At 44.4% G+C, this 20,565-nt stretch overlaps 1 protein-coding gene across 7 annotated transcripts in view; it reads left to right on the forward strand.

Annotated features, from left to right (window-relative positions):
* PPFIA2 (PTPRF interacting protein alpha 2) overlaps positions 1-20,565 on the forward strand; it is a 373,279-nt gene that overhangs the window by 223,272 nt on the left and 129,442 nt on the right. For 4 of the 7 annotated variants that reach the window (XM_068170564.1, XM_068170572.1, XM_068170556.1 and 1 more), the window contains one exon: positions 10,198-10,260. The exons of the other annotated variants lie outside the window; for them this stretch is intronic. In XM_068170564.1, coding sequence (XP_068026665.1) covers positions 10,198-10,260 — 63 coding nt within the window. The remainder of the gene's footprint in view (positions 1-10,197; positions 10,261-20,565) is intronic. 7 annotated transcript variants of the gene reach the window in all.

Consider the following 20,565-nt stretch of genomic DNA (forward strand, 5'->3'; position numbering starts at 1 on the left):
GTAGGTGTCAGGAAACCTGTTCCTCTCTGGGTCACTTGGTCACTGCTCCAGCACCAGGACATAGCAGCAGCACAGAAAAGCAAGCTGGGCTCCTGGACATGCCCTCAGGTTTTCTGGCTTTACACACATTTGGAGCACCTTTGTCATTTCTTTTTCTCAACAGATTTTCAACACCTATTTCTGCTTCTTTTCATTATAATGACAAAGGTCTTCCAATATATTTTTTTTTTAATTAGGAAATTCAGTCTGATTTATGCTTCTAGCAGCTGAAGGGAATATTACCCATGGAGAAAATAAACTACTTACATAAAAATTCCCAATGCTTGCATTTTATTTTACTTTTTTTTTCAACCTTGGAGCATCTTAGATTTGAGCTTTCAGTTGGTGCAGTGTTGAGTCATAAACAAGGCTTCAAAAATAATGCTTGAAAAGGAGTTTTAAAAGATTTTGTGAATAAATGTGCTGGTTTATGGAATCCTACAATCAACAAGGTTGGAAAAGACCTCAGGGATCATCAAGTCCAACCTGTCACCCAACACCTCCTGACTACTAAACCATGGCACCAAGTGCCACATCCAATCCCCTCTTGAACACCTCCAGGGATGGTGACTCCACCACCTCCCTGAGCAGCACATTCCAATGGCCAACAACTCTTTATGTGAAGAACTTTCTCCTCACCTCGAGCCTAAACTTCCCCTGGCACAGCTTGAGACTGTGTCCCCTTGTTCTGGTGCTGCTTGCCTTAATCCATAAAGACACAGAATCCTCAGCCAGCTTGCCTTCAGTGCAAAGTTTAATATGCAATTTCTATTTTTTCCCCATTCTTTCCTTTAGAATTAGAATTTCATTTCAGCTCTTAATGTGCTGTTCTTAATAATGGTTTTCAGGAAAGCTATTGTGGAAGGACTGGGTAATCTCCCTCTCCTACCTGGCCAAGTCATCAAATGTAGAAAACAGAATGGAATAGAATGGAAGAGAATAGACTAGAATAGATCAGGTTGGAAGAGACCTTCAGGATCATCACGTCCAACCTACCATCCAACACCACCTGATCAACTAAACCATGGCACCAAGCACCCCATCAATTCTCTTCCCAAACACCTCCAGTGATGGTGACTCCACCACCTCCCTGGGCAGCACATTCCAATGGCAAATCACTCTCTCTTTGAAGAATTGCTTCCTAACCTCAAGTCTAAACCTCCCCTGGCACAGCTTGAGACTGTGTCCTCTTGTTCTGGTGCTGGCTGCCTGGGAGAACAGACCAACCCCCACCTGGCTGTAACCTCCCTTCAGATAGATGCAGAGAGCAATAAGGTCTCCCCTGAGCCTCCTGTTCTCCAGGCTAAGCAACCCCAGCTCCCTCAGCCTCTCCTCATAGGGCTTGTATTCCAAACCCCTCTCCAGCTCTGTTGCCTTCCTCTGGACACATTCCAGCAACTCAACATCTTCCTAAACTGAGGGGCCCAGAACTGGACACAGGACTCAAGGTGTGGCCTAACCAGTGCAGTGTACAGGGGCAGAATGACCTCCCTGCTCCTGCTGGCCACACTGTTCCTGATGCAGGCCAGGATGCCATTGGCCCTCGTGGCTGCCTGGGCACACTGCAGGCTCATGTTCAGCCTACCATCAACCAGTACCCCCAGGTCCCTCTCTGCCTGGCCACTCTCCAGCCACTCTGACCCCAGCCTGCAGCACTGCATGGGGTTGTTGTGGCCAAGCAACTTTTCTTCTATTTTGATGGTGTACATTTTTTGGCTTTAGACCTCATCACATTTGTATTTCCCTGCCCTGGTGCAATACCAGACATTCAATCCTATCTGAGGGCTAATGCAAGTATCATTTTTCTTTTCATTCCCATAGGTACAGCCTAATACTTGCCAGATTCTTTCAGGAAGCAGTAAATAATATTAATAACATTAATAATAGTAATAATAATAATAGAAGAAAAAACATCATAAAAGAGGCTTCTGTTTTGCTTCTTCATCACTCAGCTTCTTACTGTGAAAGTGCCTTCACCTTCTTGTCACTCATAGCCTCCACCTTATGGGCTGCCTTTGCAAGGTGCAGCTTCACTGTGTGCATCTGCCACTGCCCATGGCTTTTTCAAATTCAATTAATGTGAAGCTGAATTGATTTCTGGCATCTGTCTGTTGCCCACAGTGTTATGAACAGCTGAGAAAAAGACCAAAGTCTTGTTAATTTGTCTGTGCTGCTGCTTGACAGCATCATGAGCAGCCTCTGTCCCTGAAGCTGTGTAAATGGTGAATGTAGCACTGGACTACCGTAGATTTGTGTGGTATTTGCATGTCTCTTGATATCTCAAAGCATTGGGGGGTGTCTCTTTGAATGAAAATAAAACCACTGCTGCTGTAGCCTGTGACTTAGGCTTCTGTACTCAGCAGAAAAATGAAATGAAGCAAAAGGAGTGAGGAATTCTCTGCATCTGTTTGTGCTTTTTTTGCTGAGGGGGCAGACAGAAAAATCAGTGTACAATAGTGTTAGCCACATTTACTGGGCTTGTAGAATGAGGTGATCGTTATAAAAGTGATCCTTCAGTTGCCTAACAAATAGGAAACAGAATAAGAAATTCTTCTTCTGGGTCTAAGATCTGATACTGACAATCTCAGCAGACCTATTGTTGCTGGAATTAGAATTGGCAAAGTTTCACCCAAAATACCTCTTGAATCCAGCACCAGAACAAGAGGACACAGTCCCAAGCTGTGCCAGGGGAAGTTTAGGCTTGAGGTGAGGAGAAAGTTCTTCACAGAGAGAGTTGTTAGCCATTGGAATGTGCTGCCCAGGGAGGTGGTAGAGTTAGCGTCCCTGGAGGTGTTCAGGAGGGGATTGGACGTGGCACTTGGTGCCATGGTTTAGTAGTCATGAGGGCTGTGGTGACAGGTTGGACTTGATGATAGAATAGAACAGAACAGAATTAACCAGGTTGGAAAAGATCTTTGAGATCATCAAGTCCAACCTATCACCCAACACCATCTAATCAACTAAACCATGGCACCAAGCATCCCATCCAGTCTCTTCCTAAACACCTTCAGTGATGGTGACTCCACCACCTCCCCGGGCAGCACATTCTAATGGGCAATCTCTCTTTCTATGAAGAACTTCTTCCTAACATCCAGCCTAAACCTCCCCTGGCACAGCTTGAGACTGTATTCACATTCCCAGTAGACACTCCAAAACTGCACAACTTTCAAAACATGGTAATGGGTGTCTAAACCATAGCTAATGTCTGAAAGCAATGCCACAAACATCCACTCTCTCTCATTCACATGTCTTTCTACTATAGCTGATGAGTTTGTTGCATATTACATTGCATTTTGTACTTGCCTCTTTGTTGTACAACACAACCAAAGCTGCACAGGTAGGATGAATTAAAAAGTTATGCCTGAACCTCTGAAAATACTATTTTAGAACAGTATGAGCCAGGAACCTCACAGCATTAAACAGTTTAGAATGCTTGTTACAGAAACAAGAGGCAATGGCTTTATAATGACAATCATGGTGGAATGAAACAAGATTTTCACTTATAGAATAGGTATAGCTGCTAAACTGGGACTCAAGGTTAGAAGAGCTGCACTTTAAATACAGTACTAAAGTCAAACACAAGCGCTAAGCAGTAATGCAAACTCCCATCTTTGAGATCTCTTCCAACCTTGGTGATTCTGTGAATCATCAGGCAAGAGAGAGTGGTTTTATGTCGTTTTTACTCTTTAACTCTCTCTAACTCTATGCTTTAAAAAAAAAACAACAGAGATTTTTCTGTTCTCCAAGGAAAGACAGAGCAGAAATATCACTATGCAGTCAAATGCCAAAGAGGAAATCATTGTAAATGGAAATAAGCACTTGCTTTTCTGTGTGGATATCTTTCCAACACGTGTTTAAGTCAAAGGTGGAGAGGAGGAAGAACATAGCCATCCTTTAAAATGCTTTTCATGTAGTATTTTCTCAGATAACCTTAAAAGATAAATCTATTTTACTAGAAATTACTAAGTGTAATGATACCTAAGATTAAAGCTTGTCACATGAGAGGCTGCTAGCTGTATATTGAAAAGTCATAGTCAAGCAACTTTCAGTTATATACATAAAATGTATTGAAATACTCAACGTGGCCTTTCCTATGCCCCCTACCACCCATCCCTGAGCTGTGTTTCACAGTATGGGGTGGAGGATGCAGAGTCAAAGTCACTCATTCTCAGTTTGTGACTCTGGTGGCTGAAGTAGTTTTCTCCTCTAACTTGCTCTAGATTTGTGCAGGTCTCTTGGCACAACTGCACCAAGCACTGCAGTGTGGTGGGGATCTGGTCAATCCTTCACGCCTGGCCTCCTCGGTCACAAGGGATGGAGTGTGTCAAGTAGTTTATTTTTCATCCTGCACCATGGGACTGAATTCAGGAAAGTTCTTGTCCCTTTCCCTTTGTAAGAGAAGTAAAAGAGTAGTTTTCCACTGTCTGAAGAGAGAAATTCTTCTCATTACCTCATAAGCCTTGTCATATTTTGACTAGGAGGAGTCATTGGTCTGCAGTTGGAGTCTGGCATATTGGGGTTCATAAACCAACACAGAGTGGTCAGGCATTGAACAGGCTGCCCAGGGGGGTGGTTGAGGCACCAACCCTGGGTGTGTCTAAAAGTGGTTTGGATGTGGTGCTTGGGGATCTGGTTTAGGGGTGAACCTTGTAGAGCAGGGTTATTGGTTGGACTTGGTGATCCTGAGGGTCTTTTCCACCCTGAATGTTTCTGTGATTCTGTGATAGCATAGGCAGTGCACACTCTTAGCTGACAAAGCAGGCAGCAATCACTTGCAGAGTGGGTGCAATAGGAAGTTCCCAGACAATCAGAGAAGGCTCCGAGGTGACCTAATTGTGGCCTTCCAGTATCTGAAGAAGGCCTACAGGAAGGCTGGGGAGGGACTGCTTAGGATCTCAGGTAGTGATAGGACTAGGGGGAATGGAATGAAGCTGGAGGTGGGGAGATTCAGGCTGGATGTGAGGAGGAGGTTCTTCACCATGAGAGTGGTGAAACCCTGGAATGGGTTGTCCAGGGAGGTGGTTGAGGCCCCGTCCCTGGGGGTGTTTAAGCCCAGGCTGGATGAGGCTCTGGCCAGCCTGATCTAGTGTGGGGTGTCCCTGCCCATGGCAGGGGGGTTGGAACTAGATGATCCTTGTGGTCCCTTCCAACCCTGAATGAAACTATGAAGCTATGAAATGTTGGAAACTTTGAACTTACACAAGTTAGGGTTTTTTATACCCTAATAGGATATTTTTTGTGACATTTAGTGCTGCTGTTGAAAACAATTTCAGCATGCTTTGGGCTTTGCTGTCTGCTGTACTCACACAGTTAGAATGAGACTACAGGAACCAAAGTTTTCAAATAAGGGCAAGTATGATTCATCGTATTTTGAATGTGCTTTGAGAATTTTGGCTTCATTTTGCCTTCAACAAAGCTCTTGTAGTTCCTTGTGATCCTTTGTCCTGTTTGGAACATTTCTCGCTCTCCTAAGATACACGAGGCTTCTGAAATGTATGTGGGCTCCTCAGCTGCTCCCTAGGCTCTTTCTAGGATGACAGGACAAGGGGCAATGGGTGGAAGTTGAGGCATAGAAAGATCCATGTGAACATAAGGAAGAATTTTCTCAGTGTGAGGGTGATAGAACACTGGAACAGGCTGCCCAGGGGGGTTGTGGAGTCTCCTTCTCTGGAGATACTCAAGACATGCCTGGATGTGTTCCTGTGTGATCTGCTGTAGGTGATCCTGCTCTGGATGGGTAGTTGGACTGGATGATCTTTCAAGGTCCCTTCCAGCCCCTAACCTTCTGTGATTCTGTGAAATGCAGGCCAGCTCGAGGGAGCTGGGTTTGTTTAGCCTGGAGAAGAGGAGGCTCAGGGGTGACCTCATTGCCCTCTACAACTACCTGAAGGGTGGTTGTAGCCAGGAAGGGGTTGGCCTCTTCTCCCAGGCAACCAGCACCAGAACGAGAGGACAGAGTCTCAAGCTGCGCCAGGGGAGGTTTAGACTCGAGGTGAGGAGGAAGTTCTTCACCGAGCAATTCGTCATTGGAACGGGTTGCCCAGGGAGGTGGTTGAGTCATCGACCCTGGAGGCGTTCAAGGGGAGATTGGACGTGGCACTTGGTGCCATGGTCTAGTCATGGGGTCTGTGTTGATAGGTTGGACTCGATGATCCTCGAGGTCCTTTCCAACCTAAGTGATACTGTGATACTGTGATACTGTGATATACAGGCCATTATTTGTGATTATTGTCTGATGTGGGTTTGGCAACTCCAGGACTCATAGCTTGCCTGTGTATGGATTCTGTGTATGGATTTAGAGGGATTTTCCTAGGTGATGCCTTCTCCGAAAATGTTTTCAGGTGCTCTACACCACACATGAGAATCTCCTATATGGAAACCCAAAGGAGAGAGGAGAAAGCCTGTAAACAATTCTGGGTTCATGATTTAGGGTACAGCTTGAGAATCTGTTCCCATGCATGTGCCTCACAGGAACTAGTATCTAAAGCATTCAACCAATCATGCATGTTCTAGAGCTTCTCTTTCAGAATTTTCTCTCCCTGTGGACCCTATTTTCTCCTCTGACAAATTTTAATGCTTATACATTTTCTCAGGGAGGAAGACCAAACTGTAATAGAAAGTTTGATGAATATCAGTACTATTAGGTTATATTTACTTGAGTGCCAAATACTTTGCAGATGATATAATACAGACACACTCCTGAATGGAATGCGTTATCAGCATGTAGCAGATGAGAACTGCTGCATTACACCACATAATGCATTTGTGGATTTTGTACCTCAAATGATTGCCAGTGAGCAGGTGTTGATCTGTTAGAGGGTAGAAAGGCTCTCCAGGGGGACCTTGACAGGCTGGTCAGATGGGCAGAGTCCAACAGGATGGCATTCAACAAGTCCAAGTGCCGGGTGCTGCGCTTTGGTCACAACAACCCCATGCAGTGCTACAGGCTGGGGTCAGAGTGGCTGAGAGCTGCCAAACAGAGAGGGACCTGGGGGTACTGGTTGACAGCTGGCTGAACATGAGCCAGCAGTGTGCCGAGGTGGCCAAAAAGACCAATGACATCCTGGCCTGCATCAGAAATAGTGTGGCCAGCAGAATCAGGGAAGTCATTGTGCCCCTGTACTCAGCACTGGTTAGGCCACACCTTGAGTCCTGTGTCCAGTTCTGGGACCCTCAGTTTAGGAAGGAGGTTGACTTGCTGGAACGTGTCCAGAGAAGGGCAACAAAGCTGGGGAGGGGTCTGGAGCAAAGCCCTATGAGGAGAGGCTGAGGGAACTGGGGTTGTTCAGCCTGGAGAAGAGGAGGCTTAGGGGAGACCTTATTGCCCTCTACAACTACCTGATGGGAGGTTGTAGCCAGGTGAGGGTTGGTCTCTTCTCCCAGGCAACCAGCACCAGAACAAGAGGACACAGTCTCAAGCTGTGCCAGAGGACATTTAGGCTGGAGGTGAGGAGAAAGTTCTTCACAGAGAGAGCTGTTAGCCATTGGAATGCGCTGCCCATGGAGGTGGTGGAGTCACCATCCCTGGAGGTGTTCAAAAAAGGATTGGATGTGGCACTTGGTGCCATGGTTTAGTTGTCATGAGGTGTTAGGTATTAGGTGATAGGTTGGACTTGATGGTCTCTGAGGCCTTTTCCAGCCTTATTGATTCTATGATTCTAAAACTCCATGACAATACAATGCATTTGCCTTTACATATCTAGCTTGAATACAGATTCAGAATTAATGCCCAATTTTTATGATTTTATTGAAAATTTTTCTTTCACATCTTTCTCTTCTGCTTGACACTGCACATAGTATGAGTCCAGCTGGTTAGGAAACTACCATGGCTATAGGAAAACAGCCTTGCAGCACTGGAATGTCAGGAATTACTCATTTGTGGTTATGTAAAGTGTCTATGGTAGGCTTGAAGACTCAAAATACTGGACTTCAAGCCTATCAGCTGCTAGATTTGAACTCTATTCATTTTAGGCTTGTCATCAATAAGCCTTTAATAACAGCTTCACAGGGGGAAAGTGTGCAAAACCATTTTACAAGGTAATCTGAACATTTAGCCTAAGCTTGCTCAGCGATTATTGTCGTTAACCGTGACAGAGGACAAAACTGAATTAGTTGACAGAGCTCAGATGCAGCAGTCAAAAGTATTCAGTAGATCTACCTTTTCACCCCAATGTGCAAAATTACCAGAAACCAATTTATGTGAATTGAACAACGTGCAAAAATATGTGAACTGTTTATGCATTCAGCCAAGTGCATTTGTTTCACCCCTTCTTTTTCCCCCACTAGCTGTATGTGTGTGCATATAGATATTAAATTTAACAAGCATTCAACCACTTCAAAAATAAAGATGTGTGCAACTGCAATGGTGAATTGATGATGTGCTTGCTTTCTTGTGCTGAGATATGACTCGATTAAAACGGTGTTGTGCTGACATAATGCGGGCTGCGTTTTCCTCAAGAACTTCCTGGAGCAGCGGTGGTATTAAGATCCACCTGAAAAAGGGATGCACAAATTGACCAGGAGGTTGCTCTGCATGGGGAAAAGGTCTTTACAAAAGCAGTAGTAACTGCTTTGTGTAAAGTCAAATCTCCTTTTAAAACAAAGTTAATTAAGAAAAGCATTTAAAGAACGCTTTCATGCGTTTAAGGATATAAATCGGAGAAGGCAAATCTGAGCCAAGCAAGTTAAGAACTTGCCAGCACACGTGAGGAGTTTTGCTTAAAGTTCAAGATTTGCTTATTTTGTTTTGCTTTTACCACTTAGAGCTTAATTCTCCTTTCTAAAACACAAAAAGTTTGGAATTCATTCCAGTATTTAAGAACCATTGCAGATCACAGTGTGATGTTCTGTGGTGATGTGGTTGGTAGATAGGTGAACACGGATAGACGCCTGTGGCTGTTGTTAGACCTGTGGGTAATGTGCACAGCTTTGTGTACTACAAAAGTAATGTCATAACATACAGTTAAGCTTAACTTCCTCCTAAATGACAACAGTAAGATCATTATAAAACACATCTTGCAATATGTTGCTTTTTCCCAATGCGGTATTATGCTGTTAGAAACACTTTGATCCTACAAATGCTCTCTCTGAATGCCAGGTTTACTGGACAGATTTGGTGGATGGTGGCAGAAAGGCAGCCTAGGTCAATGTTTGAGAGACAATGAAGCTCAACTACAATTAGCATGAACATTGCATGTATTGTTACATATGCTCTCAAAACAAACAAAGAGAAAATATATTGTGGAGAGATTTAGCCTAAAACTGTTGGGGGTTTTCTTAAACTTACATAGAATTGTATGTATTCTATGTATTCTATTCTAAACCAGCAGCCAGGCTGGATTTAGCCAGAGGTTCAACAATTACTTGTAGAGACTTTTAGGGAAAATTCCCTAAAATTCCCTTAAATTCCTCAGAAATGTTGAGATCTGAAGAAATGTCATCTGGCCAGATTGCCTGCTAGTCAGAGTCCTTCTAAAAAAGAATGTTATATGTTGGTCTCTGGCAAAAAAATTAATAATTAAAAAGCCAGGGGAAAAAAAGGAAGAAAAATAGCATTCAATGCTAAAATATATTCTTTCAAGAGCTAAAGAGACTTCCAATTTTTTAACTACACATAGCTTCTTTCCTGCTGTTTTTCTTCTCTCATGCTCGTTTGGAGCAACAGAGAAGGGTAAGAATTTATCAATTTAATAGATAAATTCTGCTGAATAATGTAATAGATTTACCTCTTTGGATGTCTTTCCATAGATGTTTTAATCTAGGGGAGAAGTTCCTATGTTCTTCAAACCTCCCAAACAGTTAAACCTCTTTCTTTATGGAGAGACCTCAGATTGAAGTTAGCCATGGAGCTATGTTTATTTCTCCATAGTTGCCTGATGGTTTGACAGTGCTTCAGTGTTCTCTCTGTGAACACAGCACAGAAGCATACCAAAGTGTCACACCCTTTGGTTGTTCTGATCACCTGGTGAGCCAGGAGATGTAACAATACTTTCAATTCTCTTGTGTGAATTTCAGTTGAGCCACGTTTTTGTTCTCTAAGATCAGCTTGCCTGAGTGATAATCACATTCTTCTTGTAATCATGGTGTAATGTGAATATACTGTAGCGCTGTACAACGTTCTGTTCCATTCAGCGGAATCTCTGTTGCCCCCTTTTTCAGATGACGGTTGCTGCTGGTACGAGCATTGAGAATAACATTCAAAGGACCATATCCTGCCCTAATGTATGTTCAAAATATCTTGGATTTTTTGGGGTGTTTTTTTTTTGTGTGTGCATAATTTATATGTGAAGCCTCCTTATGTGAATTTGATTATTTTGTTGCCCACAGGAGCTTGTGTATCTTTGCTTGTGTATCTCTGCTATCTAAGCTGTCAGCTCGTGGCTTGGACCACTACACTCTGTGCTGGGTTAGGAATTGGCTGGAGGGCCGAGCCCAGAGAGTGGTGGTGAGTGGTGCCACATCCAGCTGGTGGCCAGTCACCACTGGCATCCCCCAGGGATCAGTGCTGGGCCCTGTCCTCTTTAACATCTTCACTGATGATCTGGATGAGGGGGTCGAGTCAGTCATCAGCAAGTTTGCAGATGACACCAAGTTAGGAGCAGATGTTAGTCAGTTAGAGGGTGGAAAGGCTCTGCAGAGGGACCTTGCCAGGCTGGACAGATGGGCAGAATCCAATGGGATGGCATTCAACAAGTCCAAGTGCCAAGTGCTGCACTTTGGCTACAGCAATCCCATGCAGAGCTACAGGCTGGGGTCAGAGTGGCTGAGAGCTCCCAAACAGAGAAGGACCTGGGGATACTGATCAACAGCCACCTGAATATGAGCCAGCAGTGTGCCCAGGTGGCCAAGAGGGCCAATGGCATCCTGGCCTGCATTAGGAATAGTGTGGCCAGCAGGAGCAGGGAAGTCATTGTGCCCCTGTACTCTGCATTGGTTAGGCTGCACCTTGAGTACTGTGTCCAGTTCTGGGCCCCTCAGTTTAAGAAGGACATCGAGACACTTGAATGTGTCCAGAGAAGGGCAACAAGGCTGGGGAGAGGCCTTGAGCACAGCCCTGTGAGGAGAAGCTGAGGGAGCTGGGATTGTTTAGCCTGGAGAAGAGGAGGCTCAGGGGAGACCTCATTGCCCTCTACAGCTACCTGAAAGGTGATTGGAACCAGGAAGGGGTTGGTCTCTTCTCCCAGGCAACCAGCACCAGAACAAGAGGGCATAGTCTCAAGCTGCACCAGGGGAGGTTTAGACTCGAGGTGAGGAGAAAGTTCTTCACCGAGTGAGTCGTTCGTCATTGGAATGTGCTGCCCAGGGAGGTGGTGGAGTCACCATCCCTGGAGGGGTTCAAGAGGGGATTGGACGTGGCACTTGGTGCCATGGTCTAGTCATGAGGTCTGTGTTTATAGGTTGGACTCGATGATCCTTGAGGTCTCTTCCAACCTTAGTTATACTGTGATACTGTGGTACTGTGATCCTGAGGTCACTTCATGTTATATACTTCAGGGTCAAGGAATGTTGTGCTACAAGTGAGGTCTCCACTGTTTAAAATGATCAGATTACTGTAATTCTTTTGTTCCTATGTTGTTTGATGGTGCTGCTAAATAAAGATGAGGGTAACACATTCACCATTTCTCCCATATTCACCCTGCTTCCCACCCAGCTCTATATCCTTGTCAGTTGAGATCAGGAGACCATCAATAGACAAAAATGAGGAAAGAAATGAGAGTTGATATTTATTCTACTTAACCTTGTTCTAAATTGGGGTTATGATATAAAGATGTGTAATACTGAATTTGGAAGGAAGCTGATTTGATTTCTCTTGCTTTCATGGCTTAGAAGAAGGGAGGAGTTACTATTGCTCATGAAAGGTAAAGTAAGAAATCTGTTTTGTTAGCAGAAGCAGCAAATCATTCACTTGTAGTATAACAGGTCATTTATCTTTCTTTTTGCTAAAACTATTCAGATCTGAGCTGTTCAGTAGTAGCTGTTTAGTTTAGCTGTTTTGCTCAGTTGGTAGCACATAAGACTCTTAACGGGAAGGTCGTGAGTTCAAGCCTGCAGTGGGCAGTAGTGTCCTCCCTACTCTAGTTGTGGTGACAGGTTGGACTCGGTGATCTTTGAGGTCCCTTCCAACCTTAGGAATACTGAATACTGAATAGGAAGAGAATGGATGGGGTGCTTGGTTGCATCCTTTAGTTGATTAGGTGGTGTTGGATGATAGGTTGGACACAATGATCTTGAAGGTCTCTTCCAACCTGGTCTGGTCTATTCTATTCCACTCCACTCCACTCCACTCCACTCCACTCCACTCCACTCCACTCCACTCCACTCCACTCCACTCCACTCCACTCCACTCCACTCCACTCCACTCCACTCCACTCCACTCCACTCCACTCCACTCCACTCCATTCCTTTCTATTCTACTCTATTCTATTCTATTCTGTTCTATTCTATTCTATTCTATTCCATTCCATTCCATTCCATTCCATTCCATTCCATTCCATTCCATTCCAATATTACATAAAACAACTCAGAAGTTACCTTTTATCTTTTTTCATTATTATTATATCCCTTAGCACTAAGCTCAGTAAGCAATTAATTAACTGTTATTGAACAGGGATATCCCCATTTTTGCCTTTAGACATCCAAAGAGCTGTCATTGTAAATCATAGTTCTTTATTATCCCTCATTTTTAATTTTGTTGCTCCTTCTTCCTAACATCCAGCCTAAACCTCCCCTGGCATAGTTTGAGACTGTGTCCTCCTGTTCTGTTGGTGGTTGCCTGGGAAAAGAGACCAACCTCCACCTGGCTACAACCAGTTCCTAATCCATCTCACTGTCTGTTCCTCTTTCACATACTTCCTGACCTCACTCACAAGCAGGTTATGGTCATGAAGCATATATGCTAAAACATTTTAACAAACAATTAAGCCTGATCTGTGTCTCTTAAAATGTTTCATAACAAATTTAAGCAGGGCTTTAGATGCAGTATGCATTATATCATTTTATCATTATGTCATTCTGAGCAGAAATAAAATTGCAATCAAATTGGAACTCAAGAGGAAACTTCAATATATTGAAAGTTGAGAACTACTCAGAGATTATGATTTTCAAGGTACAATTTTGTGGGCAGTTTCCTAATTTGCATGCAGCTGCTCTGTGAAATGTACACCCCCACAGTCTTCATTACAGGTCTCAATTTACTTTTATCCCCACATAAAGCTTCTGGTTGCAGGCCTCAATTTACCTTTCTTCACACATAAACTTACTGGGGTTTATTCCTCATTATTATAAATTGGCTGAGTGAAGAAACTGATATTATATACACTATTAATATGCTCTTGCACACTTTATTCCCTTCTCTTACTTATTGCTTAGTGACCTAATCATAGAATGGTCCAGGATGGAAGGGACCTCTATAGGTCATCCAGTCTGACCTCCTTGGGGTTAGCAGGGACATCCTCAACTAGATCAGGGTGCCCAGGGCCTTGTTGAGCCTCACCTTGAATATCTCCAGGGAAGGTTGCTTAAACCACCTCCCTGGGCAACCTGTTCCAGTGTTCCACTATCCTCATGGTAAAGAACTTCTTCCTAACATCCCATCTAAATCTGCTCTTCTCTAGTTTTGCAGCCATTGACCCTCATCCTATCACCACAGGCCTTTGCAAACAGTCTCTCTCCATCCTTCTTCTGGCCCCTCTCCTGGTACTGGGAGGCTGCTATTAGGTCTGCATAGATGCCTTCTCTTCTCCAGGCTGAACACCCCCAGCTCCCTCAGCCTGGATGGGGTGCTTGGTGCCATGGTTTAGTTGCTCAGATGGTGTTGGGTGATAGGTTGGACTCGATGATCTCGAAGGTCTTTTCCAATCTGGTTAATTCTAATTCTAATAATTTTTGTGGTTTTCCTCTGGACCCTCCCTATGAGGTCCTTGTTCTTCCAAAACTGTCCAAGAATAAAGAGCTTATTTTGCTCTCTGTCATGCAAGATATCTCAAACCTTGACAGCATCTGTATATTGTTTGGGGTTTTTGTTCTGTTTTGAGCTTACATATACAGCACTACAGTTGATGTAGTCTTTGAAATCACTGTGTTTCAAGAAGTAATTTCTGTAGATGTACTCTTAAAGCTTTCTACTCTAACTGGGTGGACATTGCTGATGGATATAGAGCCATTTAGACAGACCAATCTATCATACTTTGCTATCTCAATGTCATGAATTGACGGATGGAAATGTTGCAAGCTGATGGTCAGAACAAAGGCAGACAACTGTTTATGCAGATCCGGTTGCTGTGGTTGCATGACCTTGAGCTACTGCCAAATGTCAGTATTAATGCTCTGTTTTTCTACAGCTCTTTAAAGCTGGCAGTAAAAATGTAAATGCAAAGTGCAACAGCAAAGTGTTAAGCGTGCTGCGGTCCCTTCATTCAAAAACAACAGAACTGAAGTCTGGGGGGTCTTTAAAAGAAAACTGCTCCATGCAATAAATGAAAACACACTTCAATGCATATAACTGCAAAGAAAACTAATCACTGCATTTTAATTCAGTGCAAAAATTACTGCTTCTTGTTATTGCACCGTCAGTCCTTCCACTGCTTTTTCAGGGTAAAGCCTCATTTGTTCTAAAGGGACACAGAGGATAGGATAGGATAGGACAGGATAGGATAGGATAGGATAGGATAGGATAGGATAGGATGGAATGGAATGGAATGGAATGGAATGGAATGGAATGGAATGGAATGGAATGGAATGGAATGGAATAGAATAGAATAGAATAGAATAGAATAGAATAGAATAGAATAGAATAGAATAGAATAGAATAGAATAGAATAGAATAGAATTAACCAGATTGGAAAAGACCTTTGAGATCATTGAGTCTAACCTATTACCCAACACCATCTAATCAACTAAACCATAGCACCAAGCACCCCATCCAGTCTCTTCCTAAACACCTCCAGTGATGGTGACTCCACCACCTCCATGGGCAGCCCACTCCAAAGGCCAATCTCTCTTTCTGTGAAGAACTTCTTCCTAACATCCAGCCTAAACCTCCCCTGTGTCCTCTTGTTCTGGTGCTGGCTGCCTGGGAGAAGAGACCAACCCCCTCCTGGCTACAACCACCCATCAGGTAGTTGTAGAGAGCAATAAGGTCTCCCCTGAGCCTTCTCTTCTCCAGGCTAAGCAACCCCAGCTCTCTCAGCCTCTTGTCATAGGGCTTGTGCTCCAATCCTCTCACCAACCTCGTTGCCCTTCTCTGGACATGTTCAAGAGTCTCAATGTCCTTCTTAAATTGAGGGGCCCAGAATTGGACATGGTACTCAAGGTGTGGCCTAACCAGTGCTGAATATCAGTCTATTTCTTGGGTTTTTTCCCCTACTGAGTGTGAAAATATACTTCTTGTGCTTTCTGGATGCTTTTTCCTGATCAGAAATTAAATCCTGCTCGTTTTCATAAGTCTGTTCGTGTGAATATGCTGAGCATGTATTTTTTAAACTTAAGTTTATGTCAAATGCCTTAATCCTCTGGCAAGCTGAGGCAGAAATCATTTTATCTATCTGGGGAACCTTTCTGAGACTGAGGGGATGAAGGAATTCTGAACTACTATACACAGGAATAAAAAGTCAGAGGCCTAAACATAATTACAAGCAGCCAACGTTTCTCAGGTTACTATGAAAGCTCCCTGAGCTTTCAGCTACACTCCTTCAGCTCTTCAACCCTTACTAAACAGTGACCTACCTCTTAAAAACACAACCCATTTGATGTGATTTCCTGACCCTTTCAAGTCAGGCGAGGTTCCAGAGGACTGGAAGCTGGCCAACGTGGTGCCCATCCATAAGAAGGGCCGGTTGGATGAGCCAGGGAATTACCGGCCTGTCAGCCTGACCTCAGTGCCAGGCAAGATCATGGAACAGGTCATCCTGAGTGCAATAACACAACACTTACAGGATGGCCAAGGGATCAGGCTCAGCCAACATGGATTTAGGAAGGGTAGGTCCTGCCTGACCAACCTGATCTCCTTCTATGATCAGGTGACTGCCTGGTGGATGTGGGGAGGCCTGTGGATGTAGTTTACCTGGACCTCAGCAAGGCCTTTGACACCGTCCCCCATAGCAAACTCCTGGCCAAGCTGTCAGCCCATGGCTTGGACAGCAGCACTCTGAGCTGGGTTAGGAACTGGCTGGATGGCCGAACCCAGAGAGTGGTGGTGAATGGTGTCACATCCAGCTGGCAGCCAGTCAGTAGCGGAGTCCCCCAGGGATCAGTGCTGGGCCCTGTGCTCTTTAACATCTTTATTGATGATCTGGATGAGGGCATTGAGTCCATCATCAGTAAATTTGCTGATGACACCAAGCTGGGGACAGGAGTTGATCTGCTAGAGGGTAGAGAGGCTCTGCAGAGAGACCTCGACAGGCTGGACAGATGGGCAGAGTCCAAGGGCAGGAGATTTAACGCATCCAAGTGCCGGGTTCTGCACATTGGCCACAACAACCCCATGCAGTGCTACAGGCTGGGGTCAGAGTGGCTGAGAGCAGCCAGGCAGAGAGGGACCTGGGGGTGCTGGTTGATGGTAGGATGAACATGAGCCTGCAGTGTGCCCAGGCAGCCAAGAGGGCCAATGGCATCCTGGCCTGCATTAAGAACAGTGTGGCCAGCAGGAGCAGGGAGGTCATTCTGCCCCTGTACACTGCACTGGTTAGGCCACACCTCGAGTACTGTGTCCAGTTCTGGGCCCCTCAGTTTAGGAAGGAGGTTGACTTGCTGGAGCGAGTCCAGAGAAGGGCAACGAAGTTGGTGAGGCGCTTGGAACACAAGCCCTATGAGGAGAGACTGAGGGAGCTGGGGCTGCTTAGCCTGGAGAAGAGGAGACTCAGGGGTGACCTTATTGCTCTCTACAACTACCTGAAGGGAGGTTGTAAACAGGCAGAGGTTGGTCTCTTCTCCCAGGCAGCCAGCACCAGAACAAGAGGACACAGTCTCAGGCTGCGCCAGGGGAAGTTCAGGCTGGAGGTCAGGAGGAAGTTTTACACAGAGAGAGTGATTGCCCATTGGAATGGGCTGCCTGGGGAGGTGGTGGAGTCGCCGTCACTGGAGGTGTTCAGGAGGAGACTTGACAGGGTGCTTGGTGCCATGGGTTAGTTGATTGGGTGGTGTTGGGTGATAGGTTGGACGCGATGATGTTGAAGGTCTCTTCCAACCTGGTTTATTCTATTCTATTCTAAGTGTCAGACCCTCATGGCACATAGATGTCTGATTTTTGTCTATGAGATGGACAAAATCACAGTGATGTTTCCTTTCTCAAGCATTTACCCAAGCTCCATAAGTCCAAGTCTTTGGGATTTACTTAACAAATAAAAAAAGAACTCATTTCAGTTTGTTCTCACTGTCTGTGTGCTCACACTTCAATTCATAGAACAGTTTGGGTTGGAAGGGACCTCCAAAGGTCATGTAATCCATCCCCCCTGCAGTATAGTATAGAATATAGAATAAACCAGGTTGGAAGAGACCTTCAAGATCATCGTGTCCAACCTATCATCCAACACCACCTAATCAACTAAACCATGCAACCAAGCACCCCATCCAGTCTCCTCCTAAACACCTCCAATAATGGCAACTCCACCACCTCCCTGGGCAGCACATTCCAATGGGCAATCACTCTCTCTATGAAGAATTTCTTCCTAACATCCAACCTAAACCTCCCTTGGCACAGCTTGAGACTTTGTCCTCTTGTTCTGGTGCTGGTTGCTTGGGAGAAGAGATCAACCCACCACAACCTCCCTTCAGGTAGTTGTAGAGAGCAAGAAGGTCTCCCCTGAGCTTCCTCTTCTCCAGGCTAAGCAACCCCAGCTCCCAATGAGCCATCCTCTTCAAGATTGGGTTGCTCAAAGCTTTGTCAAGCCCTGACCTTGAATATCTCCAGGGTTGGGGCCTCAAATACCTCCCTGGGCAACCTGTTGGAGTGTTCCCCCACCCTCACACTAAAGAACTTGTTCCTAACATCATATCTCTATCTCCTATTCTCTAATTTCAAACTGTTACTACTCATCCTATCACTGCAGGAATCAATCAAATTGGAAGTGTCTAAGTATCTTCATCTCTAATTTCAGTAAAAAAACAAATGAAAATGAATTCTGATCACTTGTAACTTGATCAATGCATCAAATTACAGACTCCAAGTGTAGCTGAAAAGAGCTTCACCTATTTCTGTCCTGCACTTTTTTTCTGTACTACAAAGTAGAAAAGTTGTACTAAGTTAGTTTCTACTCTGGGAAAATGAGGGGGGAGAGATTTGAGATAGAAACATGAGTGTCCTGATCATGAAGAGCTGGACACAGGAAAAAAAGAAACCAGCTCAGATTCAGTTTGTTTTTATGTTCAAAATCTCAAGGAATCTTTCCGTTTAAGAAAGGAATTAAAACTTATTTTTGTGGGATTTTGACAATAGCAACAACTTGATAGTTTTTTCTTCTCTCCTCTTAAACCAAAATAGTTGTCAAAGGATGTAACTGTATAAAATGAACTGGTGCCTTTTCCTGAGGGGTGGCTGTCAAGTGGAGGGGGCCAAGCTCTTTGCAGTGGTGCGCAATAGCAAGACAAGGAACAACAGCTACAAGCTTGAACACAGAAGATTTCAGCTCAACAGGAGGAGAAACTTCTTTACAGTGAGGGTGACAGAGCACTGGAACAGGCTGCCCAGAGAGGTTGTGGAGTCTCCTTCTCTGGAGACTTTCAAAACCCACCTGGCTGCATTCCTGTGTGGGCTACTCTAAGTGATCCTGTTTTGGCAGGAGAGTTGGACTTCACCTCTGGAAGTCACTTCCAGACTCTAATGTACTGGTGAAATCTTCTGAGTTCAAGCTTGAACCTGTTGTTGTCTTATTAGTGTGCACCACCAAAAAGAGCTTGGCCCCCTCCACTTGACACCCACCCCTCGGATGTTGGGGTATACACATATACACACATTGTATACACAATTTGGTCACAGAGTACCAGTATAAGTTGTGTTTGTGCTACTTGGTTCTTATATTGATGTCCAACAGTTCAGTGCTGCTGCCCTGGACAGTGGGGCAAGTTGCATGTTTCCCTTGTGAAGTCTACAAACACAAGGATGATGATGAAATTATACTTCAGGTTTTGGATCATAGAACTGGCTTAGGTTGGAAGGGACCTTAGAGATCATCCAGCAGCTGCTAGTGGTGTAACTGCTAGCTGTTACACTTGCAGTAACATAGAGTAAGTCCCCTGACTTGTCTTGCTTTTGGTGTATAGATTTGGCTTAGTGAAACTGGGAGTCTTTCTTGTGCTGCTTGTGGCATCTTCCCTGAAATGATGGGGAAGCAGAGGAGGAGGCTCTACCATACAAAGGGGGGAAAAATAGAACGAAATACCAATCAGATTGAAAAGGGCAACCACGGGTTGGAAGGGAGAAAATAATGATGAATCATTAACCATGGAGCCTGGAAGCAAGTGGAGGATCAGAGACACTCGTGGAAACTGGTGGCTGTGGGGGAGGGACATAAATGGAGACAGATGAGAAGAGTGGAGAAAGTAGTTTTCAATGAGACAGCTCTGCCAAGTGAAAAAAAAAGCAGGTTATTGGAAAAGAAAGCTTTTCATGGAAATGTATCATGTTTTATAGGAAAGATCATAGAGTCATAGAATCATAGAGTAAATAAGGTTGGAAAAGACCTCAGAGATCATCAACCTATCACCCAACACCTCAGGACTAACATGGCTTCAAGTGCCACATCCAATCCTTTTTTTGAACACCTCCAGTGATGGTGACTCCACCACCTCCCTGGGCAGCACATTCCAATGGCCAATCTCTCTCTCTGTGTAGAACTTCTTCCTCACCTCCAGCTTAAACCTCCCCTGGTGCAGCTTGAGACTGTGTCTTGGATCTAGAAACTAAGGGGATCTGAAAGTGTGACAGAGGTGCTCCCTCAAAAGACATCCTGAGTTCCAATAGGCAGAGCTGTGAATCATGATACAGCAGTGGCTGGTGTGTGTGAGGCATTTCTGTAGACAGCCATAATCCTGGTACTAGCACCTCAATTAGCACTCCTGCACCCTTCTAATATGGCACTGTTACTGTATTTATACACAAAATACATTACACTTTGAGAGGAGAGAGAGAAATTTTAGTCTAGTCAATAATTCTGCTTTACTAAACTGCCAATATTTATCTTCTAAGAAGAAACAAACATGCCTGAGGAAAGGAACTATTTTAAAGGTCAGTATTACTTAAGCACTTGTTTTATGCTTACAGCAGACTGGAGTTAGAGATAATTGGAAAGCATATGGCTAACACACCTGGATGGATCAGATGAAAAAGCTTACACCAAAGATGAGGTTTCTGACTTTCTGCAGCGCCTTCAGGAAGTCACTGGCTTGGAAATGCATAATGCTTTGTACCATAATGGCTCAATGTAACACTAAGACAAGCACTAAATTTGATTTCAGTTTCCCAAAGGAAATGCTCAAGGAAACAAAAGCCCAAACCAAAACAAACACAACATTCTGTACTGTAAGAACTCTACA

The sequence above is a fragment of the Melanerpes formicivorus genome, unplaced genomic scaffold, assembly GCF_026170545.1.
Source record: "Melanerpes formicivorus ecotype bairdi unplaced genomic scaffold, bMelFor1.0.p_v2 SCAF_3, whole genome shotgun sequence".
Classification (NCBI taxonomy): domain Eukaryota; kingdom Metazoa; phylum Chordata; class Aves; order Piciformes; family Picidae; genus Melanerpes; species Melanerpes formicivorus.